Here is a 26,658-nt window from a genome sequence, read left to right as displayed (position 1 = left end):
AGAGTACTTAATGAATATTATATTCACTTAAATACTTGATCCGTTAACGCACTATTTGTGTGACCCTACCGGTTTAGTCAAAAGTAAGTTGTGGATTAATATTATTAATTCCACTTGAAATGAAACGGCCTCTAGCTAGGCATTCAGATCACTTGATTTCACTAAATTATTAACTTGTTAATTAATGAACCACATTTATTAGACTTAGCGTTAAATGCATTAAATGCTAACTTGGACCAAGGGAATTATTTTCTTCAAGATTGATCAGAAATTGCATCATATTCGACCATTGTTGAGTTAGAGTCAAGGTTTTTGTCAAGATTCGTGTTACCAATCCCTTCCTTATTGTTCTGTGAAGATTGCTTCGCATTTTCGCCATTACAGGCGCGTTGAGTTTGCCGGCGAGTGTTTGCCATGGCGACGTAGGAGGGAACCCTCGGGCAAGATTTGGAGATGATTTTTTTTGAATATGCTTTAGAATTTTAATTTAAAAACTCAGATATTTATGTTAACCGACATTTCATCTCCCAATATTCTTCCTTACCATTTCATCTTCACTCAACTTCTCAATATAGGTTCCTCCATTCCCTGTTTGTCGGTTACCCTCACTGAAACCACATATCAAGCCACCACTTCTCCTCTGCCGTCGACCTTACCATCGCCGGTGACATCTAACATCGACGATGTTCACTCGATCATACTCCCTTGTTCGGTAATTTTAGACTCCCTTCATCAATTAGTTGGAATCGAATAAAGATGAAAACCCCCAAATTGAGTAAACCCTAACCTATTAAATCTTCTCTCTCTTTTGGATTTATCCGGTGTCGTCGGTCCTTCCATTTGACGGAGGCGTCGTCCTTATTCGTTGGTGCTACTAATACTGTCGGAGATGATACCTTGCTTGTTGGTGTTGATCTTTGTGTTCTTGTTCCTCTTCTCTGCTACTCGTTGCTAGCCCGAGGTGCCACACTCCTTCCTTTTTCTTTTTCTTATCCCCCTTTCTTTAAAGATAGATTGGAAACAAATTGTGGGTGATCATGCATGATTTTTGTTATTGATGATGTTGCTACTCATTTAATTGATGTTGTTGCTTCTTTTAATTGATTGTTGTTAGTGGGGCTGGATTTCTTGTTATCAAGGATGTTCTAGTTGTTTTTGTGGTTATAATTGTTGTTGGTATCGCTGTTCTTGTTGCCGCTGTTGCTATTGCATTCAACACGAACTTCTGGTCGTCCTGTTTTCTCAGTCTTTTGTTCATTTTTAGGTCTTATTTCTGAACAAAAGTTGTAGATCTCTTCAAGCTATTGAATTTAGCCTAAAGAATTACTCAATTTGGGTTCCCGAGCTAGAAGATATGCCCTTCTGAAACTAACCGTTGCTGCTACCGCTTTGATGTCAGCACTAGCTTCTTTGTCTCATATTTCAACGATTTTATGATCATTTTGAGCTTCTGTTCTCTGAACAAGAATTGTATATCTCTTCGACCTGGTGAACTTAGGTTCAAGAATAACTTGATTCGGAGTTGTGTGCTAGGAGATATGCCCTTCTTAAAGTTATTGTTGCTGCTGTTTCGTATAGTTATTGTCGTAGTTGTTGCTGATGATTGTTGTTTTTAATAGTGATGTTGCTGCCCTTGATCTTGTTGGTTTAGGTATTTTATTGTTATTATTAATGTCTTATAGAGTATTGATACTAGTACCATTTTTAGTGTTGTTTTGTTGTCGTTATTATTGGTATAGATTGGTATGGATGATGTTGCTGCTGCTATTTATGTTGTTGTTATTGTGTCTTCTGCTTATGTTCATTAATGAATTAGATAATGATGATACTTAATGAGTTGGATTTATAGTTAATATCAGTTTTTGTATTAGTGATTAAGTTATGGAATTAGGTAATTGAACGTGGGTGAGCTAATTACTTCCAGTTACAATCGAAGGAACTTTTTGAGAGATTGGACATTAGAGTTTAAGGTGATTGTGGGATTTATTGATTGATTTTCGACGTATGTGGAAATTCGGAATTAATTATCGCCGTATGTGGCAAGATGGTAAACCGTCCTCATCTCTAGTGTGACTGTTCAGAGACTCCCGGGTCACAATAAAAAAAAAGCTAGAGTTGTGGGGTGTGCACACTAGAGGTTATTGAAAATAGTTGGCCAACAAAGATTGAATGTACTGTCAGGGGCTCCCGGGTACATCTCAAATGGACTGTCAGGGTCTCCCGGGTCTATCTATTGCTCAGTAGATTGTCAGGGGTTCCCGGATCTACTTAGAAAGAAGATATACATGAATTTGGGAATGTAAGACATAAATATGAATAGAGAAAGAGCTCCAATAGAGAACCATTAGTAATCTATAATACTTATTTACTACTAACAAGGCTCGGTGGTTTCATCTTTTGTTATTCCAAATTTGTTTGGGAACGACGTCTTTCTGTGTATTCATTATTTGGTGTTTTATCTTCATTTACTTAAATGGTCACATGAGTTTTCTCAATACTTGATTAAGGTAGAGTTGTGGTACTCAGCCTTTTGCTGACGTGTGTATTCCTTGTTTGTTGTTTGTGTTGTTCTCCCATTTGGGATTGAACCTGCAACGACCCATTTTATCATGGTGAGCAGGACCATTTTCTACAGGTATCTTTGATTTTATAGGTTGTTCGAGTGAGGATGATGCTAGTAGAAGTAAATGTATTGCAACGGGGGTTTTCAATCGTAAAGTCTTTTTGATATAATTTATAAGGTTTATATATTTGTTAAGTCTTAATTTAGTTAATGTAGAAAGGTTTGTAATCTTGATTATCTTTTATCGTTCCTTAGATTTGTAGCCTTGCGTTTTCCCTTAGGTAAATGCGGCGGTAATACTCCGATTCTTTGTTGTTGCTTCCGCCTATGTTTAAAAATATACAGGTTTCTAAATCCCATTTTTGGATGGATGTTGGTTTTGTTTGAATTTATTTCAGGTTTTAAATAATCCTAAATCTGGATTTGTTCGATTTACAAAGGAAACTCTGTCGAATTTTATACTCAAATTAATATTTTATGATTTTAAGTAATACTTTAATAGGGTCTAGAACCTGGGTATTACAAAATGGTATCAGAGCCAGACTATTTTTAGGTTCGCCATGATCTTCATATCTTGGCGTATGATTGGGATTTGTGCGCGATAGTTTCTGTTATAAAAAGTTGAGCTTCAAAGTTTTAATAGTGAATGTTTTTTTTGGGGACGTTAGTATACATTATTTTTGGATGAAAATGTTAAGGTCACGTGTTACTACTTGAGGAATGAGGATCTATTTGCAGCTATTGGGTTGTCAATGGAGTAATATTATATCAATGAATTGAATTGGAAGGCCAAGATGACTATATGAATTCTTTGAGTTATACATATAATAATGAGATTATAATTAATGGATATGATGGGTCTATAACAATTGATTTGTTTATAATTAAGGAGTATTGCAAAATAGTAGTTGGGAATTTAAGTTGATCTTTAAAGGAATTGAGTTTGATTGATTATAAGAAACTAGTTTTTGGGCCCGTTCACAGAACAGGCTTGTTATATGTGGGTTTTCCATTGTTGTATTGTACTGGGAGTTATTTTTCTTATTCTGTTTGTTTGCCTGTGATGGTGTGTTTGATTTGGCCATTTGTAAAAAATATTGGCTACAAATATGCAGGTCATGTTCTTTGTGAGACTACCATTTAGATGAGGTTTTAACTTTGTCGTCATTAATACAGGGAGTAGCACTATCATTGTCACCTCATTTATTCATTGGAAATGCAAACATAACTCCGGCCTACATTTTAAACACTTATTGGGAATGCAAACATAAATCTAGCCTACATTATAAAAACATATTGCTACCAATGTAGTTGGACATAGTAGATATTTCTCTAATTATGTAAACCCCCTAAATTTTGTAGATGTTGTAAAATAATTCTATTCTCATCACAAACTTCAAGGTAGCTTCGCTTAAGATCATTTAAGCTCATCTCTTCGTGGCTAGTTTAATCTCAGCTACACGTCTTTTTTTCCTTTGTTGCATGCATACTTCATAGTTCACATCATCAACGTCAAAATTATGTGTTTGTTGAATAATTTTGACTACTTGTTTTGCTGCTTCTTCGGAGGCTTGTGCAATGTCTTTGCGTAGTTTACTATAAACTTTGATTGGTAACTCTCCCTTGTTAATTGTAAGCTTTAAAACAACCTTGTACTTGTTTCTTTTGGCTTTGTAGTATTGTCTATATAGGGGTTTAGGAAGACCATGCCAATCAACAATTTGTCCAAGCAACGTTGTGAAACTAATACAGAAAAGTTTCCTGCCATTTTTCATTTTCTTTTTAAAAAATAAATGGGGAAAAAGTGAATTTAGCATGTTTATAGATAACACATAGGCTATGATGCTATATTAAGTATAAATTAACAATTTTTTACTCATTCCTATATTTTGTGTGTTCAACAATCGTATATAATCCCACCAAATATTCAAGAAAAATCCAATAAGGGAGGAATTTAAATATTTGCACAAACAACGTCAATTCTTTATTTTAAAGCTAGATTAAGTATTCGAACTTTGAAGTTTGCTCAAAAGTGTGTCTTAATCTTAGTGACTAAGGAACTATTGCAGTGGAGAAGAATGATAGATAGAAACTGAGTATCATTCTTGACTAAGCTGAGAGTACACATGAGAGAGTTATCCTATTGATCAGGGACTAATTCGAGCAATACATCAGCTTGACTTATGGCCGTGCTTTACACATGATTTTTAAGACCACTGGTTTGTCTAAAACTTAGGTTCTTTGTCAACATTCCCTTGATCAGTTAATTAGAAATCATTATACCTAATGTTTTCTCGGAGCAACTCGGATACAACCATGATGCTCATGCCATGACCACTTAAATTCAAACCATGGTTTAATTGTACAATTCTCATACTACAGGAGCATTTCTTCTAGATCCTCCAATAGAAAACTAATACTCAAAGAATCCATATTTTTTATAGCATTACCCATCATGCTCATGCAATTTGGGTGTAAATGACCTTTTTTTTAGCTGGTTTCTTGCTTACGTTTTTCAATTTATTTTTCTGGATATTGCAGAATAAATGGGGAACACAAATAAATCCAATGATACAGTGGCCTGATAGATCATTTACTCTTGGTTTCGCGCAAGACTTAGCTTGGAAGCGTTCTGGTCTGTTGGTGAGGCAAACCATAAAGTTTACTCTTCTCATATTAAGATAGTGGATAACATTTTGGCTCATGGTCTTGTACTAATAGAGTTATAGGAGAGCTAAATAAGTGTTTTGAAAACCTTAATCTGCAGTAAGAAGTAATATCTGAATATAGATTTTAGTTTATTTCAGTGTCTTAAGAATTGAAGTAGTAAGAGTGGTTTCTTATTTGTCAAGTAGCTGTTTGGATTTTGGGACCAAACCTAATTGAGGGTATATTAGATTTAGATGTAACCGGGCAGAGGTTTCTTATCACTATGGTTAGCTACATGTCAGGTTTAGGATTGCTGTATATTACCACTTCTAAAGCATTAGGGCCCAAATTGTGGGGTTTTTGCATTGTTGTATCAACTAATTTATCTCTACTTTGTGTTCCAGCCTAGGTCCTACTTTTGGTAGAAGTGATCCTAGAGTACGGGCAGAACTATGTGATTAACGGAGGTAACAGGTTTGAAAAGCCTCATCCTGAATTCCCTATTCCCGTATCCGGTATACTGAATCTCTGTTGATTTGTTCAAATATAGCCATGTTATCCTATGAAAACTGAAACTCTTAAGCTGCATAATTGTTCCTTCCGACCCAAGGGAACCCTTAAATTATGAGCAATTCTCCAGTCCAATTATAAGTTCAGTGGATGCAAGGACATTAATATAATTGTCCAAACATACAGTCGAAAACTCAGAGATTCGCAGATTGAGTTCTAAAAGGGATAGATGAGACTAACAATATATGGAGTAAGTTAAAAAGATACAAGAACGGTAATCATCCTGAGTTTTTTTGTTAGGTTTACTGCTACCTTTATGTTCCCAGCCTAGCTCCTAATAAGAAACTTTTATCAAAACCAAGGTAGCTAACTGCTTCTTTTCAGTTATTACATTAGGAAGAAGAAGGACCATATTACCAGAAAATTATGTGAAGTATCTAAAGCCAACAATTGAGAATTCCTCACTTGAATGTCTTTGGTATTCGTCCCTCCACACTATCTTAATCCCCAACCCCAACACGCAAAATGGAAACACCGTAATATGCGTCTGTTAAGAACTTGTAATATGCGTCTGTTAAGCACTTGTAATATGCGTCTGTTAACCTCAATGGTATGATGGAAACATCTCTAGACCTGGGTGACGTAAAAATGAAAGCATTTGACTAATTACGCTTCCTAAACAACTATCTCTATTTTCTGTGATTGTGTTAGTAGTTCCAACTTTACCACACCAAATTACCTGCTTCCACTACAGTCCTTATACAACATATACATTGTCCACTTCATTACCTACAAATTTCACATCTTGATTCACCCAAATAATCATTCATTGATTCCCTTTTTCAAAATTCATGTTCTTACATTTTTCCAAGCAATTCAAAAACATGCATCAGTTTTCTCTACAAATACCTTTATCATAAGGAAATCAAGCAAACCCAATACCCATCATTCTATCCACCTGTATAATAATAACAATCATCAAACAAAAAACACTCTTGACTAAGCTGAGTATCATTGCTGAACAAACCAATTCGATAGGAAAACACTGGAACTATTACAGTAGAAACAATAATAAGGACCAACAACAATCAAACACCAATCAAATAGAAACCCAATTCCAAAACTCAAAATAGTTGGAAATAAAACCAGTACGGAGCTGTATGAAATTTCCAAATTAAAATTGGAAATTAAACTTATGGCCAATATTCTGAAATCAAATTTGGGAAAATAAAACTCAAAAATTCAAAAAACGGAAACATACCTCTATGTAGCTCTTGGTCGTATCTTTACTCATGGAAACCCTAACAGTCTTAAATAGAGTGAGGATTGGATTAACATATGGGAGATGGAATTTCAATGACTGTTTGTGCAAACAACCCGTAACTGACATGATTAAGAAATTGCTAATTGCTAATGTTGTTTGGGGAAATTAATGTCCAATTTAAGTTAGGGAGAAGATTGTGGGATCATATTGAAGGTGAACTTGAAGGTTGATTCTGGTTCGAGGTCGAACAGTAATGGAGAATGTGTAAGAAGGAAGGGGTGCGGTCCGTAACTGACATAGATTTTAGAAATTGCTAATGATTTTTGGGGAACTTAATGTGCAGTTAAAGTTAGGGAGACAATTGTGGGATCAGATTGAAGGTGACATTGAAGGTTGATTCTGGTTCGAGGTCGGACATTAATGGAGAATGGGTAGGAAGGAAAGGGCGCGGTAAGGGAGTTCTGGGCTGGGTTTCTTGCTGGCGTTTTTTTTTGCTTCCTACGTGGTTGGATTGAGATGGTAAGCCACGTGGCGTATTTTGACGTTTTTAGAAGGAAGCCACATGTCTTTGTAAGGAGAGTGGTTGTGTTTTTTGGTATTGATGTGATTTGAGAATATTGGAGACTTATGTTTTGAAGTTTCTTCGGTTAATTAAATCTTATTTTTTTTAGTGGAAAATGAGAAAAGATGATTGATTAGCATAGTTGGGATATTAGACATGGGGTATTTAGTTTGTTATGTGTATAATGTATTGGAGATGTATAGTCGTGAGACTTGATCAATGAAATGGAGGAATAATAATGGATAACTCAAAACTATTGTCTGTTTTAATTACAGGAAGCCTTGCATCAAGTGATCAATCCAAAGGATTGTGATTCGAGTTGGATTAAAAGCAAGTATTTTGAACATTAGAGCAAGAAGTGAATTAAGCTTGAGATTTTGAAAGACTAATCCTATATTAGCTTGGTTTCAAAACAAGTTCCCTTAGTTATTATTAAGATATTGAAATGATATGAATTTGGTAGTATATTAAATAAAGACTTGAGGATTTCTGGTTAATATGGTTACTAGAAGCTGAGTATTGAATTGAAGATTTGAATGATGGTTTGGGCTCGTGAAATGTCTATTCGAAATTGGGGTTTGGAAATGAATTGTGGTACTTAAACGTAACTTATGGGAATTATCTCAGTCTTATTTGATCGTGAGAGGAATTCTCAAGGAATGAATTTGAGATTGGGAGTTATAAGCATAGTTATGCATTTGAGATCTATGTACCGGGAGTTCTAGTTTCTTTGTTAATCCTCTGTTTTTGAATTATTAGAAACAATGTGAAGTATAGGTAATTTGAGCTTAGGAATTAGAACTTGCGGAAAAAGGTCGGGATCTAAATTATAATACGGGAAGAGTCGTATCCATTCTATAGTACTTACTTATTGGATGGAAATGGCTTTACCTGATACTATTACAGTATTACTTTTTTTTTTTTAAGTGGCCTAAAGATTTACGTAGTATGTTTTAAAACTTCGAAACTCTTTACCAAATATTTATCATGTTTTCATTAGCAAAATATGATTGAAATCTTTCCACAATAACCTTGGAAAGTATATAAAACTCAAAATATTCCTCTTAAGGGTAAAAAAAAACATTCCAAAATAATTGGAAATATATGTTTATCTAACATTTCCCTAGAGAGTAATATTTTTCTTTCTTTTTTTCATCAACATGGTGAATGTTAGGGGAAATCTAGCCTTCATTATCCCTAAAATTTTGTTATTCCTAAATTGAGTGTCTTTTTTTTATTGCTATACTATGATTTCAAGATATAAATTCAAAACGCTACGTTTCTTCAAATAATATAAAATTTTATGTTTTGAAGTTTCAAGGACGAAACTTATTTTAAGGGAGGTATAATGTGATGCCCCAATATTTTATATTTTTAATTCTATTTAAGAAATCATTATTTATGAAAATAGTATTCTAAACGAACTTATTAGTCAAATACTTTGTATGATTTTAAATTTTAGATTTCTAGTAAGTCAAAAATTCAAATAAACAATTTATGAAAAAAAAAAGAAAAAAGAAAAAAAAAACTCAGATATTTATGTTAACCGACATTTCATCTCCCAATATTCTTCCTTACCATTTCATCTTCACTCATCTTCTCAATATTGGTTCCTCCATTCCCTGTTCGTCGGTTGCCCTCACTGAAACCACATATCAAGCCACCACTTCTCCTCTGCCGTCGACCTGACCATCGCCGGTGACATCTAACATCGACGATGTTCACTCGATCATACTCCCTTGTTCGGTAATTTTAGACTCGCTTCATCAATTAGTTGGAATTGAATAAAGATGAAAACCCCCAAATTGAGTAAACCCTAACCTATTGAATCTTCTCTCTCTTTTGGATTTATCCGGTGTCGTCGGTTCTTTCATTTGACGGAGGCGTCGTCCTTATTCGTTGGTGCTACTAATACTGTCGGAGATGATACCTTGCTTGTTGGTGTTGATCTTTGTGTTCTTGTTCCTCTTCTCTGCTATTCGTTGCTAGCCCGAGGTGCCACACTCCTTCCTTTTTCTTTTTCTTATCCCCCTTTCTTTAAAGATAGATTGGCAACAAATTGTGGGTGATCATGCATGATTTTTGTTATTGATGATGTTGCTACTCATTTAATTTATGTTGTTGCTTCTTTTAATTGATTGTTTTTAGTGGGGCTGGATTTCTTGTTATCAAGGATGTTCTAGTTGTTTTTGTGGTTATAATTGTTGTTGGTATCGCTGTTCTTGTTGCCGCTGTTGCTATTGCATTCAACACGAACTTCTGGTCGTCCTGTTTTCTCAGTCTTTTGTTCATTTTTAGGTCTTATTTCTGACCAAAAGTTGTAGATCTCTTCAAGCTATTGAATTTAGCCTAAAGAATTACTCAATTTGGGTTCCCGAGCTAGAAGATATGCCCTTCTGAAACTAACCGTTGCTGCTACCGCTTTGATGTCAGCACTAGCTTCTTTGTCTCATATTTCAACGATTTTCTGATCATTTTGAGCTTCTGTTCTCTGAACAAGAATTGTATATCTCTTCGACCTGGTGAACTTAGGTTCAAGAATAACTTGATTCGGAGTTGTGTGCTAGGAGATATGCCCTTCTTAAAGTTATTGTTGCTGCTGTTTCATATAGTTATTGTCGTAGTTGTTGCTGATGATTGTTGTTTTTAATAGTGATGTTGCTGCCCTTGATCTTGTTGGTTTAGGTATTTTATTGTTATTATTAATTTCTTATAGAGTATTGATACTAGTACCATTTTTAGTGTTGTTTTGTTGTCGTTATTATTGGTATAGATTGGTATGGATGATGTTGCTGCTGCTATTTATGTTGTTCTTATTGTGTCTTCTGCTTATGTTCATTAATGAATTAGATAATGATGATACTTAATGAGTTGGATTTATAGTTAATATCAGTTTTTGTATTAGTGATTAAGTTATGGAATTAGGTAATTGAACGTGGGTGAGCTAATTACTTCCAGTTACAATCGAAGGAACTTTTTGAGAGATTGGACATTAGAGTTTAAGGTGATTGTGGGATTTATTGATTGATTTTCGACGTATGTGGAAATTCAGAATTAATTATCGCCGTATGTGGCAAGATGGTAAACCGTCCTCATCTCTAGTGTGACTGTTCAGAGACTCCCGGGTCACAATAAAAAAAAAGCTAGAGTTGTGGGGTGTGCACACTAGAGGTTATTGAAAATAGTTGGCCAACGAAGATTGAATGTACTGTCAGGGGCTCCCGGGTACATCTCAAATGGACTGTCAGGGTCTCCCGGATCTATCTATTGCTCAGTAGATTGTCAGGGGTTCCCGGATCTACTTAGAAAGAAGATATACATGAATTTGGGAATGTAAGAGATAAATATGAATAGAGAAAGAGCTCCAATAGAGAACCATTAGTAATCTATAATACTTATTTACTACTAACAAGGCTCGGTGGTTTCATCTTTTGTTATTCCAAATTTGTTTGGGAACGACGTCTTTCTGTGTATTCATTATTTGGTGTTTTATCTTCATTTACTTAAATGGTCACATGAGTTTTCTCAATACTTGATTAAGGTAGAGTTGTGGTACTCAGCCTTTTGCTGACGTGTGTATTCCTTGTTTGTTGTTTGTGTTGTTCTCCCATTTGGGATTGAACCTGCGACGACCCATTTTATCATGGTGAGCAGGACCATTTTCTACAGGTATCTTTGATTTTATAGGTTGTTCGAGTGAGGATGATGCTAGTAGAAGTAAATGTATTACAACGGGGATTTTCAATCGTAAATTCTTTTTGATATAATTTATAAGGTTTATATATTTGTTAAGTCTTAATTTAGTTAATGTAGAAAGGTTTGTAATCTTGATTATCTTTTATCGTTCCTTAGATTTGTAGCCTTGCGTTTGCCCTTAGGTAAATGCGACGGTAATACTCCGATTCTTTGTTGTTGCTTCCGCCTATGTTTAAAAATATATAGGTTTCTAATCCCATTTTTGGATGGATGTTGGTTTTGTTTGAATTTATTTCAGGTTTTAAATAATCCCAAATCTGGATTTGTTCGATTTACAAAGGAAACTCTGTCGAATTTTATACTCAAATTAATATTTTATGATTTTAAGTAATACTTTAATAGGGTCTAGAACCGGGGTATTACAGTAGGTATCCCATTTCGTTTTCTAGTTGTGTTCCAGGAGAAGTATGTTGAGATTTATTTACATTTTACAATTGTGTTATGTTAGAATTATGATATATACTGTTATTGGTTTTAAAAGTTAACTCATTTTTTTACAAGTCCAGTCATTTTATTTAAAATACTGTCATTGATGATGATGTTGAAATATGTTTGGAATGTTTAATTCGTTAGGTTTTATCGTTGGATGCTAATGGCGATGACATTCTAGTACAGTCTGGGGATGAAGAATTGGGAAACTTTGATGCAGACGTGGTTTATTGTGGTGACGAAAATTTCTGCCGTACACCATCGGGTAAAATTGAATTGTGAGGGCAAAGGTGTAGTGGAGGAGGTAGTTGTGGCTACCCCTTTAGTTGGTATGACGTTTTCATCGTGGGATAGGGCTAATGAACATTTTAGGAATTACGGAAATCATTGTAGTTTCGGGGTTGTTCGTGCTTATGGTAATTACAGTCGCAAAGTTGGTGAGGAGAAGACCTTGAGGATCTATGTTTGGAAGTGTGAATGTGAAGGAAAACTAGATTTACGAAGGGTGAAGGGGGTGAAAGCTACGAGAGCCATGATTACCGCCCCTGGTATCCTTGACCAGAGGACAAGTAAGTCAAAAAAGTGTGGATGCCCTGTTCATATGTATGCGTCGGTAGACAACTATGGAACTTGGGAAGTAAGGAAAGAAGTTGTAGAACACTTGAATCACAAGCCAACCCCTCTTAAGTCTCGTTATATCTCAATGTACAGAAAAGATAATATTACTTGTGTTGTGAGGAGGAGGTTGTTCAATGGTGTTGGTGGTGGTTCCAAGATCAGTAACATTCACAGAAGCTTAGCTAAAGAGAGAAATGGTGTAGAAAATATTGCTATAACTATGAAGGACTTGAGGAAAATAGTGGCGAAGGAAAAGAAACTCGATCAAGATTAGAGGTGGAGATGCGAAACTATGATTGATTATTTCGATAAGATGACCATTTTCTAACTTTGTGGGGGTCAATCATCATGGGCAGACTATTTTGCTTGGCTGTACACTAGTGTCTCATGAAGACACTGAAACATTTGTTTGGTTGTTCAAAACATGGCTCCGTTGTATGGGAGGCAAAGCCCCTATTGGTTTTTTGACTGATCAATTAATGTGCAGCAATGAGGGCAGCACTTGAAATTGTTATGCCTATGCCAACCACTAAGCATCGATGGTGCTTGTGGCACATACTTCAGAAATTTGGCAAAAGGTTGGGTAACTATGCAAAATATTCAGAGTTTAAAGGTGTGTTACATAACGTGATCTATGATAGCTTAACAGAAGCAGAGTTTGAGGTGAATTGGACTTCTTCCATAGAGTTGTATGGACTTGGTGTAGACGATTGGTTAAGTGGTACGTTTGTCACCCTTTAATCTCATTTAAATGTTCATTATATTTCATGTTTAAATGGTAAAGATAATAAGTTGGTTATTCTGATATCTTTAACATTTATGACTTTCAGAAATGTTAAATCTTGGAATTGGAATGATACATGTCATTCGAGTATATACTGTCATTATAGTCATTAATTATCAGATGGTGTTCACTATTATGTTATCATAAGTAGTGTTGACTTTAGTTAAAATACTTCCATCGGTTTTGTTATTCGTTGCGTAGCTGTGTTCATAACTATGTTATTCATATGTTGTTGCTTAATTATGAATACTGTCATATCATTTATGGATTGTGTCATTGATTTTTATATACTGTCACTCATATAATGTTGATTCAATTAATTATAAATACTGTCATGTGATTTATGGATTATGTCATTAATTTTTATATATTGCCAATATGGTTGACTTTTATACATTGATTTATATATATTGTCATTAATCTATGTTGTTGAATTAATTATAAATACTGTCATTGGTTTGTCACACTTCATACATATGTATTTCTTTATTTTATTTTTACATTGCTTTATAAATACGAGTTCATTGAAATCTAGGAGTTCAAATATTATGTATAATTGCAGGGTTGTACGACCAGAGACACATGTGGGTCCCAGCGTACATGAAACACTTATTTTGGGCCGGAATGAAGATCACACAATTTTCTGAGAGTATCAACAACTTTTTTGATAAGTATGTAAAAAGTGACACCCGTTTGTACCAGTTTGCGGAGAGCTATATTGATGCTATGGAACACATAGTTAATATCGAGAAAGAAGCTGATGTAAACACATCCATTAACGTTAGGGAACTGGTAACTGGCACTACAAAAAATTGTACCATTAATGACGGGAAATCCCGTCGTTAAAGGCCAATAATCGTTGATTCATGAAGGAATTTCCTGTTGTGAACCCGTCATAAAAGGGGGCTGTCGTAAATGGAAAATCTCGTCGTTAACCCGTCGTAAAAGACATTTGCGACGGTTGTTCACGTCTTTGTTTGGTTGTTAGCCCCGTCGCAAAAGGCTTTTACGGCGGGATTTTTGACCCATCATAATTAGGTTGTCGTTAAAGATACAAATTCTTGTAGTGTGGTTTTCAAGTCGAAAGAGTATTTCAAAAGCTTTACACAGATGCGAAGTTTTTGGAGGTTCAGGTTCAATGCATGAGAGTACTATATGTCCAATGGCTTAGAAGAATTGAGTTGTCAGAAAATGAAGTGGAACACCATTTGGAAGACAGGGTTTGGATTTACTTAAAGTAAATTAGGAAGGAGATTGTAACTGATAAGAGGAGAACATACTCAGTGAGATTGAATATCGAGACCAAGCAAGCTTCGTGCTATTGCAAGTTGTTTGAATCCCATGGAATTATTTGTAGGCATGTGATTACTGTTTTTAACAGAGAGAAAATCACCGAGGTTCCAAAGTGGATGATACTAAGGCGTTGGTGCAAGGATATTCATAGGCCGCATACTCGTGTCAAAGTCGTGTACCATGACCCAAGCAAAAGTTAAGAAGTATTGAGGTATGACACCCTTTTGGTTAAGTTCGAGTCCATTTGCTTGAAGGATGCCACCCTCCCCGAATATGTGAATATTGCAGTTGCAGTTTTAGATCAGTTGGACATCCAGCTTGATTAGAATATCAAAGTGAAGGCTCAAAATAAGAAGATGGCCAAGAAGATAAAGGCGAAAACCAGGAACATACTCCTCAGTCAGTGAACAATGGAGAATGCAACACATATATGAACAAGGATGGAGAAGAATTAATTGGTTTGGATAATCTTGTCATGGATGATGACACTCAAATTTGTACACCTGGTGCACATGCAAAGTTGTGCACCATTAGTGTGTAACACACCGAGTAGTGTTGGAAATGCACTGTGCGGTGTTGGTAGTGCACCGAGTAGTATTAGCCTGCAACCTTTAAGTGGTAATGATAATAGTTTTGTGATGGATCCCTTACCTCGACGGTCGAAAACATCTAAAAGATTGAAGTCTTGTATTGAAAATATCAAAAAAAAATCGAAGAATACCAAAAACCCGATAGTAGGTCAACAACAAGTTCCAATTGATAACGAGGTTAGTTAATACTCTTATAATTTTCTTTGTGCATTATGTTGTTTTGTTGTCGTTCCTTATGGATCTGTTTTGTTGTATTTATTGAATGAAGTTGTTCAAACATTAGCTGATAAGCCTAAACCCAAACGAAAGAGGGCACCAAAAAAACAAAGCAAAGTTGTTCCTACAATTGAGGTATGGAGTAGCAAAGTTATGTTTTTATGTATTAATAATCATGTTTACCTTATCTTACCCGGTATCTTTATATCGGGGAAAATACTATGTACCAAAAATCAGTTGTTGGTATTAGTTTTGGACAAGAGCAAGATAGAGTATGTTATTTCACACGCAACTATTTTCCCGTATGCCCTGAGTGGGTTGTTAGAGAATGTTTTCCATCTACTAGAACACTTCCGGTGGACACAAGAACACTCCCGGTGGATTGTGGTACTGCACCAACGAACGCATCACCAATGGATGTAACATCACCTTGGGTTGGTGGTGGTGGTGGGGAAAATATGTGATGGAATAGAAAATTGAATGCCAATAGTTAACCGGATGCAAACACAAATGCAATTGCAAACGGCTATCCAAAAATATTGTAAGACTATAATTTTGTTAGTGGGCTGTAATTTTGTTATTAGGTTGGGAGATTCTATTGCCAGAGATTAAAAAGGATTCCTTAAATTGCAATATTAAGTACATTCCGAGGTTAAATAACCTTTAAACACCAATACTATTACAATTCTCAAGGTTACAGTACAGTACACGATAATAACTCGACCCTTATCCATACAAACCGATGTCTAGAGTAATGTCGCCTAGTTTCCTAATTTTGTATTATTAAATCATCATAATGTTGGCGTCGATCATGATTAGGGCCCTCGAGAACAAACTGTAGGACCTCCCCATCATAAAATAGTGCCTCTTCAAAAGTTTTACGATCATCAACGTTCTTAGTGTCTAAAATAAGCTGAACCCGATATTTGCAACTTCACGGATATTGGCAACACGATTGAATATAATTCTTGTTGGGCCAACCTTTCTAACACGATATTGGTAAGTGGCTGGGATTGTGGTACATTCCACAACAGTGAAAATGATGAATTCCCCTATTCCTCCTGTTGGATTCACCAGCACTCCACGACCATTCTGTTCAAATTCAACGTTAACACAAAATGTTTATAATATCATTTTATAAATGTTTCTGTCATAAATTACAAACGTCCTATAATTTAATAACGTATGATTGATAGTAAATTAAATACAATCTTACCTTATCTTGTGCAAGGACAAAGTCATTTGCTATAAAGCTACGACCAAATGGGGTTTCAGCCGGTGTTATAAGTGCACCCTGATAAAATAGCCTAAGGTCGCTTGGCCTCATTTCTACCCTTCTTGCATAATCCTTATAAATACGGTTGAATGTCCCGTCAATGTCGATACTATATTTTACTCCTACATCGTCGATATTACTACCCTTCACAAGAAATTGGATACGCGTTTTTAGTGAGCTTTGGATCACTGAACTCTCAGCGGTTTCCACAGACTCGTTATCTGAAGAAGCAATAGAAGAAAGAATTGATTCAGCGGATGAATCATTAGACATTTTTGGTTTATGTGTTTTGTTTTTGTTTGCAAATAGAGAGTGTTTTTTGTTATAGTTCCTACAAGATAGTGAGGTCTATTTATATTACAATTTATAGTTCGTTCACTTTTTGTTTCAAAATTATATTCCCAATGTCCATAACATGATGACAAAATTTGATTCCAAAATGACAGTATACGATACTTTTGAGACACTGTTTAGGGTTTGTTCAGGTTTAACCTGTCATTATTGATAGGTTCACATTTTAGGTTTAATGTGTCACTATTTGAAGTAGTCTAGCTTCTGTCATACAGTTTCAAGAGTTGTATAATATTCGCGGCGAAATTTGCATATTCACAACAACGTTATTTAAGTAACTTAAATGAAGTAAAATTAAGAGTTTTAGATTAATGCAACAAATATGTTAAATTAAGACTTGTATATTAACACAACAAATATGTTGTAAAATTAAGACTTGTAGATTAAACAAATATGTTAAATTAAGACTTAGATAATTAGCTAAAGTTACATACATTCCGATAAAAATTAAACATAATAACAATAAACATAAAAGTACCTTACGGGAACTTAAACATAAATAACAATAAACTTCAAACAAACTACAAGTACTTCGATTATATCGAAGCACAATTACACTACATTCCAATAAGACTCGACTTCTTCCCCGCAAATCTGGCCGTGTTTACCATCTATCCACTATGCGAAGACTTGTCTACTAGGTCTAGTTTCGTCTTCTAAGAATCTTTCCTATGAAGAAGATAACACATAAACAACAAAATGACAGTGAAGTTAGTATGGATATCTTTAAAAGTTTTATTAATCGGTAAAAATCTAAACAAGTTTAACATATATAGTAATAAATGTGTTGTTGCAAAACACAAATTTACCTTTATTACTATTTGCATGGAATTTTCTGGTCCAGGATTTTGGGAGTTCATTTGAACACGGACGAGATTATCATCCCACATTATTACCCCTCCTCCAGAAATTCCCACACCATCCACACAAGACCATCACAAATTGCACCCAAGCAAGTTGAATATTGATTCAAACTGCTCAGGGCAAACCCTAGTCTCAAGCAAAACAATCACCTTCGGCCTATGAAGTGAAAAAAGAGTTCTAAAATTGGAAGGGAATGATTGTTGTGTGGCACTTCGCGTATTTCATATGATAATTTCCATTGGGGTTGGAAACCTCCTAAGGGGATTCTTAGTGGTTGCAGCAAACCTAGTTGAATTGAACCTAACGTCAATATTATCTTGTCTTCTCACCAATACCGAAGTACAAAAATCTATATCGCTAACGGCAACCGCCACTTTTAAAATGTGAACATGTATAGCTTCCATGTAAACGTGTATGAGTGTTCAGCGTAATAGGTGAATTTTACCACCTGTTCGGAGTGTTGGACTTGGGTCCAAAATGAACCTTGCAAATGCAGGGACAATGTCATCTACGTCTTCAGCGGTAAGAAATTCTAGAGCCAAGGTCAAATCATCTTGGAATGCATGTCCCTCGGTGACAACATCCGTTCGGTTTGGAAGGTGTGCTACTCGATGCACACCATCGAAACCAAACATATACATGTTGCGGCAATTCCCATGCAGTAATTTCTCCGAACATGGATTCTTAATTATTTCCTGAATGTCGGACTTTGATACAAGTATTGAACCATGGGATTCATCGTAAAGGAAATAGGCGTGGTTGTTAAAATTTAATTATGGATGTCGTGGTGGTGGAGGGTCTTCGTAAAAATTGGCATTTGTCTATGTCGTTATATTATTGTGACAATCATGCAAACGCAAGCTTAATATATGTTTGTGTGTGAATTTGTCATTTATTAATCAACATTTGTTATTTGAATATAAAATACTGTCATAGTTGACTAAGTTAAAATAAAATTACATGGGGTCGTAATGGACTAAGTAAATTTAAAGGTATGGAATAGAAATTACATCATTTTAATAACATTATTACAATGGCAAATAGAAGCCTTGACACAATCAAACCAATTGTAAAGGTTTTTTCGTTTCTTTTCGTATTGAGCAATTCAACTCGCATTTGACAAAGTTCATCTCTCATCTGTTGCACATCACTTTAAAGATCCTCCTTTCTCATCTTCAACTTTTGATATTTTGCCTCCATATTCTTCTTTTGAGCTTCCATGTCAGCTATAATATGGTCCTTCTTAAATAGTTGGTAACGCAAATCTTATATTTCTTTTAAGGGCACACTATCGTCACCGTCCCACCTAAAAAATTGCATGGAGAATTCTAATTGAAAAAACAAAAGAAGAAAAATAATTAGTATTAACGACATGATAAAAATATGTTTTTAAAATTCCAAGAACTTAACTATAAACATACAGGCCATAAAGGACATGCATAAAATTTCTTGCCATTATTTGCACCTCGCTTGCAGGTTTGGAGAGGAGATTCCAAGTTATGATAACATTTCACCATTTCCCTACAACCCTTTCGTGAAACTGAACTAGACCGCGACTCATTTGACATAAGATTGAAGATTGATATTTAAGGTGAAGAGGGATATGGAGGAGGAATGAAGAGGGAGATGGAGAGGAGATGAAAAATAAATGCAATTACAAAGTAGGGAAGCGGGGTGGTATTTATTAAGGAGGGTCGGTGGTAGGATTAAATTAAGTAAAAATTTAATAAAGTGAATAACTGTAATTCTTAATGTTTTGTCACCAATGAAATATATACTTTCATACCTGGGATCTATTCTGCCATTTCTTAATGTACCTTATCCGATAAAAAAAACGTATATTCAATTAACAATTAATTACGAAAATTCTTAATAATAAAATTTTAATCAACAATTTATTTACCCTTTTCTTTTGGTTTTCAATCAAACGTAACATATTTACAGTCATACATAGATATAAACTGTCAACGAATTAGATAGTTGTTTTTAATACCTGGTTTTTATATCAACCAAATTGGGCCATGTCGAATGCGTCCAATGTAGTAAATTAACCAACAAATTTACAAAATGGCCTATAATTTACCCATACTTATACGAATGGGGGGCCTATAATTTACCCGTACAATACAAAACGGTCTATATCAAAAAAATGCAACGAATTTCCAACTATTTACAAAGTGGGCCAATAATTAATTTGCCAAAATGGACCAAACTTTACATAACGGCCTAATAATTTGTCACTAGGGCTAGTTTTTTACAAAATGACCCATGTAATTTAGAAAGTGGCCTATACTGTCACAATTTGGATTAAGGTTGTCATGACCCGTGGAATGTCCGTTCTTTAGAACACCTTTAGTGCTTGTCACTCTATCCAACTCTCATTGGATTTTGCAATTAAAATAAATCTACAAAAAAGGCCAATACTTTACAAAATGTGTCAGGAACGAGGGTTTACAAACTGACGTGTCAGTCTATCCAGGTTTCATGAATCCATTTAAGCACGTCTTTCTTGGCATCGTCGAAATCCGACATAATGTCTTCACATAATATCCACTTCCTTTCTTCTGGAAAGTTGGGAACCTATAATAAACCAAGTCATACGATTCTCACAAAAGTGAGTTGGGAAAACAAAAATAGAGATTTGTCATGCCATATAAAAATGAGTTGGGTAAGCAAAAAAGAATATTTTACCGGATCCATGCGAGTTCTGATCCTATCCGCATTCCGTTTAATACAAAATAGCATCCATACAACACAACTGTGCCTGGATAATATATACTTACAATATTAGAAAACTGTAAAACATATAACACCATATGAACAAGGTTAATCACGTTCGGATGAAACACATACCCGTCCTCTTGTTGTTCCATGGCCAATGATGTTCTAGGCCATTCACTTCTAATTGTATCAGATACCCACTCCGGATCTAACAATGAAAATGCAGTGCCCATCGCATAGGCCTGGATATTGTTGAAAATAGTTAGCTGACACGTTTACATTATACTACTAACAAAGAAACCTATAGGTAAGTTTTTGTATACCAATTGGGTGACCTCTAATGAGTGAACATTAGCCGCATCGGTGGTGCTCATTGAGTCCATTACTAGGATCTCTTGTCTAATCATTGAGAATGCAACACACCACCAATGCCTCCTCACTAGAACGGGCGCAAACACCTTTAAAAAACAAAACTTAGTCATCAGACAGTTATCAATTAAAATAAAACAATTACCATATTAGAGTGTTTATAAATAAATGTGAAGCACTTATTGTAATGCCACGACCTCTAATTCACTTATTAAAGCATAATTAGCAGCGGAATTAACCTAATTCGGTCGTGACATTACTGCCGTAACTCCCTCTTGGGAATTACATTGGGAATTACAAGGCAACTATCAATCATAAGCTATTAAACTCCAAAATTAACATAATAATCCTTTTTAATTCCTTAATAAAAGTACGTAACTTAATCAAGAATCTTTACTTAAACTTGTTACAACTTAACATTAACTTAGGTGAACATTGCTACAGTGAAATCTTTCCACTACTCGTTTCCGTGGTCCCCAGCAGTACCTAAAACAGAAAACAAAACGGTGAGCCGAAGACTCAGTAACGAGTTACCCTAGCATCGCAACATCATTTCAATTCATTTTATTTAATAAACAAGGAGAATAGAATATAGTAAAACATTTAATAAATCATCATTTCAGAAACATAATTTTAGAAACGTCATTTCAGAAACATCATTCAGGAACATCATTTCAGGAACATTATTTCAGGAACATCATTTCATTAATCTTTTTCCTTTTAACGGCATTATTCAGGTCGTCCGGACTTTACAGGAAACATGGTAGGACGTCTCCTATGAACAGGGGAAGCCAGTGCTTCATGACAGGGGGAGCCAGTAATCCATAACAGGGGAAACCAGTGCTTCTTATCAGGGGGAACCTTGGTTCCATATCAGGGGAAGCCAGTGCTTCTTATCAGGGGGAGCCTGGGCTCCATATCAGGGAACTTGACCAGTTCTTACACTTTCATTTATCATGTTTACATTTCTTTTAATGGAACATTAATCAGGAAAAACTCATTCATTCAGGATTGTTCAATAAAACCATTAAATCTCATTATTTCATAAAATAATTCTTTCTGGAATAATAATTCATTAAATCAATACTTTGCATAAAGCTGCATTATCGTAAATCAATTCAATCAAAACATACTTTTTATCCCGCAAATCATAAAAATCATTATAAAACATCAATCATTCATAACGTCATTCGTACAAAAATACATTTCGAAGGGATTGCGGGTACTAGCAATAACCGTTACCTCAATTCCACAATTTGCTAAGCCTTTTCGCTGGTTCGTTCTTCCTGAGCTCCGAGTCCGAATTCTTTCAAAATATTAAATTATTGAATTAATATTAAAACAATAAATATCGTAAAGTTAATATTTTCTAAATAATATTCCTAGTTTATAAATTCATAAAATGTTATGAAATTCCATTTAAGGTCAAACTAGAAATCTTATTTTGGTAGAAATTCCGCAATATAATTTCTTCCTAAAAATAATAATTAATGATTAGCAATCACTTACATAAACAAAATATTGAAATACTTTATCAATCTAATTCATTTAGAAAAACTTGAATAAAGTAAGGTTAAAGATCTGAAAATAGAAATAGACAATAAACTTACCGAAACCCAAAATATTATAATTGGGCCAGCCTTTTTGTTTTGGGTTTAATAGAGCAAAGATTTCAAAGTCAAAAGTCAGGAACCCAAATATTAGAATTCCTGGATGTCGAGCAAAGAAGAGGAGGGGAATCAGAGCAGGTCACGACAGAAGAAGAAGAAGAAGAAGAAGAAGAAGAAGAAGAAGAAGAAGAAGAAGAAGAAGAAGAAGAAGAAGAAGAAGGGAAAAGGGGAGCTGGGCGGTGGCCGACGTGGGTGGTGTATTACAGGAGAGGCGTCGCAGCGCAGCAGCACAATGGTGTTGTGCGGCGGTGGTTTGCGCGAAGAGGGAGGGGCTGGGCGCAGGTGAGGGAGGAAAGCAGGGAGGACGAGTGAGAAGGAGAAAGAGGGGAGGGAGTGGTCGGTGTTGGTTAACGGTTTCAGAAGCAGTGGTGACCGGAAAAGGAGTCAGGTCGGAGGGGGTGGTCTGCCGTCGGTGAGTCTGCCGGCGGCAGTCAGTGGTGGTGGCGGCGGCGTTGGTTGGTGGTGGTTATGGTGGTCAAAGTTTTGAATTTATTTTAAAAGGGATTTTCAATGGTAATTGAGAAATTAAAAAAATTGAAATAAAATGTTATTGTTTGTTTGATTTTGCAGATTCTGTACAGGTTTAGGAGCTATATATAGCAATGGAATTGATCAAGTTACGTGATTGATGATCCAAATTGGAATAATTTAGATGACAAATGTAAGAAAATAGAGAAAAGTATTGATGAGTAATGAAATCTAGTGACTTTAGGTGAGTGAATCAACAAGCCTAAAGTTTATAGATGTAATAGATGGCAAGCTCCATGGCTGCCAAATGCTCATGTTTACACGGCAGAGAAGAGGAGAAAAGAGAAGGGTTGACTTGGTTTTAATTGGTCAAATGGGAATTTGGTAATATATATATTGTTGGATAATTTTCAGAAAATTGGGGCTATTTTTAGGAAATTAATTAGAATATAAATGTTTAACCAAGTTTTGAAATAATTATTTATAAAAATATCGTAACGAAAAATAAATTTAGTTTTTGAATAAAATAAGAACGTTTTGGAATTATTAAAACCCTTTATAAATTACGAAATAATAAAGATTTAAAAATGTAGCTAAGCTCGTAAATTTGAAATTATAAAATCTGAAAATAATTCGAGTAACAATATTAAAAATTCAAGCGAAATAAAACTTCATTAATTAAAATAAATTTTGAAATTATGATTTAAAACGATTTTAAGCTAAATAAAAATAGTTAAGCATAATTAACTAAGTTTTAAAAATTCGGGGTATTACACTCTTAACCCCTTAGAAAAAGTTTCGTCCTCGAAACTGGAGCTCAGTTGAACTTGCCATTCTTAGAAATCATACATGTCATACTTAATCGCTCAACAAACATAACATTGTAACATAATCATTCATAGAAAACATAGTCATTCGTACATCATATCGTTCGTGGGCGAATAATTAGAGATATTTCGCTTTCATTTGCCATTGAGCTTCTTTGCTGCAGGAATCTTGTAGTTGACTTTCGTTATTCCATTCGCTCCGATCTTTTCTTCGGCGTCAAACAACTTTGTTGACTAAGTTTGTTGCAGGGGTTCGAGTCCATTTACGCGATAGGAAATACATCGTAGACATACGACTTCGCTACTTATCCTTAGTATTTTAAGTCGACAAACCTCGGATTTTGCGGATAATGCTAAACCATCAAGCATGCCTTTATCATAAACAATCTAGCTTCCAGAAACTTAGTTCAGACTACCTGGTTCTATAGGCTTGTCATTTCGTCGATTTTCTTTTCTTAACTCTATTGCATTCCTCAATTATTCATAATTCTTTTTGAATTTCATAACATTCATTGATATCATCAACCTGATAGACAGGCTAGTTCTCGATAACTTATTGTGGTAAGATCCTCAAAGCTTTATATGCAAACTCAATTTCATCTTTTCGATCACCATAAATCATGTTTTCCACATAACATTTTGCAAAACCTTAAATTCTCTCGCTTAGCTTTCTTTATGGAGATAATCAAGCATTCTTTCAAAAACAATCCCTATAAATGATGCGGAAAGGTATACTAAAAACACCATCAACCTTACTGACAGACTAATTCCTGATAACTTCCTTTGGTATAATCCTCAGAACTCCATGTGTAGCCTCAATTTCATATTTTCACCATAAATCATGTTTGGTGTCGATCACATAATTTTTTTGCATAATTTTTTTAAGATTCTAGCTTAGCTTCCTTACGCATATGAAAATAGACTTAGGTATACTTACAACCACAAACAATCATTATGAAGGGTATGGGAAAATAACCCATAAATCATAACTTAAACGCTATGAACCTTTAATAACCTTGAGTTATGTGATGATTTGCCATTTATGAAATATAAACTCATACTCTTTTGTACTCCTTAAATATAAACTCATGCTCTTTTGGTACTCTAACAATCAACCTTAAATATTTCATAAACATAAAAGTTCTTTAACACAGTTTATATTCACAAAATCATGCTTTTATTAATTCTTTCATAACTTTACTTCCTTGAGGACATTAGTGATTCTTAAACATTTCATAACATGTCCTTAACAAAAGATCTATGACATGATTCAAATCGAAAACAGGAAACTTAGGTTCAAACGTACACGAGAACTAAATTGGAATGGTATCAGCGTTGGCGTTATCTTCTTCTTCCTTGTCAGCTCTCATCATGTAAGCCTTTCCAGATATTAGTGGTCGTGGTGGATTATGATTAACCCTATCATTGTTGTTGTTTCGTTCATGATTGGCCGAGGTTGCTCTTCCCGTATACGTGGGAGGTGGTTTAGGGCAGTCCCTGACAAAATGGTCTTTTCCTCCACATCGATAACACGTCTTTTTTCCTGCACGACATTCACTTTCGGTATGGTTTCTCTTTCCACACTTAGCACACCATACATTACGAGCTGCTCTTTCATTATAACCTTGGTCTCTACTATCGTTCTTTCTATAATTATGGTTTCCTTGGTTTGGCCTTTTGGCTCCTCCATGGTTTTGATTATCATTCTTCCTTTTATCACCAACATTTTGCGCTTCTCGAAGTAATACAAGTAGTTCAACATTAACTGCAATATCAACCATATCTTGATAGGAATTAAACCTTTGAGTTGCCAACCTATCTTGGTACTTCAAGTGAAGATCTCGCTCAAAACGGTTCATCCTGGATTGCTCTGTCGATACCAGCTCCGGTGCAAATCTTGACAATTCCATGAACTTGTTTGCATATTCCATAACACTCATTGTTCCTCGTTGCAAGTGCAAAAACTCGTCTTCCTTTTGTTTCCTCAGGGATGGTGGATAAAACTTATCTCTTAGTAACTTTTGTAGTTCGGTCCAACCAAATCTAGGTTCATTCTTCCTTTCCTTATTAACTTTCCACCATAAACTTGCTTGACCCTTTAAGTACAACACAGCGAAATCGACTCTCCATTCCTTAGGACATTGCAAGGTTTCAAACAACTGATCTATGCGATTAATCCAATCCTCGAATTCTACAGGGTCGGGCTTGCCATCGTAAGAAGGTGGGTTTAGGGATGAAAACTTCTTGAACATTGATGCATTTTCGTTCGCATTCGTCGATTCCTTTTTCTGAGAATCTTTGATTAATTCAGCTAACATCATGCTAACGGTTTCTAATCGTTCCATCCTTTCTTTATGATCTTCGATAGGTTATCGTGGGCAACATCCTCGTACATAGTGTCATCGTTGACATGGACGTTGTGCTCGTTGTGCGCTCCACCGTTAATATCGTTAGTCACCTCGATAGTCGACATTCTGCATAATATACTTGATCAGGAACACATAGATAACAGGAAAATAATCCCTTTTCTGCCCGTTCCTACACTCACACTCATTTCATTTTAACTTAACATGATTTTAACATTTTCTTTTTAACTTATTCCTTAAAACTCTTTGTTAAAGCCTATGGAATTCTACTACGCGCAAAACCCGTAAGGTTTAGCACTTATGGTCCAAAACCTTTGCTCTGAATACCAAACTGTAACGCCCCAACCTCTAATTCACTTATTAAAGCATAATTAGGAGCGGAATTAACCTTATTCGGTCTGGACATTACTGCCGTAACTCCCTCTTGGGAATTACAAGGCAACTATCAATCATAAGCTATTAAACTCCAAAATTAACATAATAATCCTTTTTAATTCCTTAATAAAAGTACG

General features: G+C 35.2%; 2 protein-coding genes and 1 long non-coding RNA gene across 4 annotated transcripts; 2 read left to right on the top strand and 1 right to left on the bottom strand.

The window, feature by feature from the left end:
• Positions 1-321: 321 nt before the first annotated feature.
• On the top strand, positions 322-6,990 carry LOC130467889 (uncharacterized). The gene is made up of 3 exons (XR_008927878.1): positions 322-961; positions 5,105-5,206; positions 5,617-6,990. It is a non-coding gene; the product is annotated as an uncharacterized lncRNA (long non-coding RNA).
• A 596-nt stretch (positions 6,991-7,586) lies between these two features.
• On the top strand, positions 7,587-16,034 carry LOC130467888 (uncharacterized). 2 transcript variants are annotated; one of them, XR_008927877.1, is made up of 3 exons: positions 7,587-9,543; positions 11,878-13,072; positions 13,698-16,034. XR_008927877.1 is itself a non-coding variant. In XM_056836878.1 (2 exons), exon 2 carries the CDS (start codon positions 11,927-11,929, stop codon positions 12,623-12,625), a length of 699 nt encoding a protein of 232 aa, XP_056692856.1. In that variant the 5' UTR covers positions 7,587-9,543; positions 11,878-11,926; the 3' UTR covers positions 12,626-13,691. The 2 variants fall into 2 exon arrangements, 1 of the variants encoding a protein (XP_056692856.1); XM_056836878.1 differs by lacking the exon at positions 13,698-16,034 and having other exon boundaries at positions 11,878-13,691.
• A 9,059-nt stretch (positions 16,035-25,093) lies between these two features.
• Positions 25,094-26,032, bottom strand: LOC130467458 (uncharacterized). The gene has a single exon (XM_056835969.1). The coding sequence runs from the start codon at positions 26,030-26,032 to the stop codon at positions 25,094-25,096; it is 939 nt and encodes a 312-aa protein (XP_056691947.1).
• Positions 26,033-26,658: the final 626 nt, after the last annotated feature.

Source organism: Spinacia oleracea, chromosome 2, assembly GCF_020520425.1.
Source record: "Spinacia oleracea cultivar Varoflay chromosome 2, BTI_SOV_V1, whole genome shotgun sequence".
In the NCBI taxonomy this organism is placed as follows: Eukaryota; Viridiplantae; Streptophyta; class Magnoliopsida; order Caryophyllales; family Amaranthaceae; genus Spinacia; species Spinacia oleracea.
The sequence above is the reverse complement of the archived record's forward strand: the minus strand, read 5'-3'. Positions and strand labels throughout refer to the sequence as shown.

Coding starts and splice junctions, on each gene's coding strand:
- LOC130467458 (XM_056835969.1), bottom strand. CDS start 26,032: ATGTTCAAGAAGTTTTCATCCCTAAACCCACCTTCTTACGATGGCAAG.
- LOC130467888 (XM_056836878.1), top strand. CDS start 11,927: ATGAAGAATTGGGAAACTTTGATGCAGACGTGGTTTATTGTGGTGACG.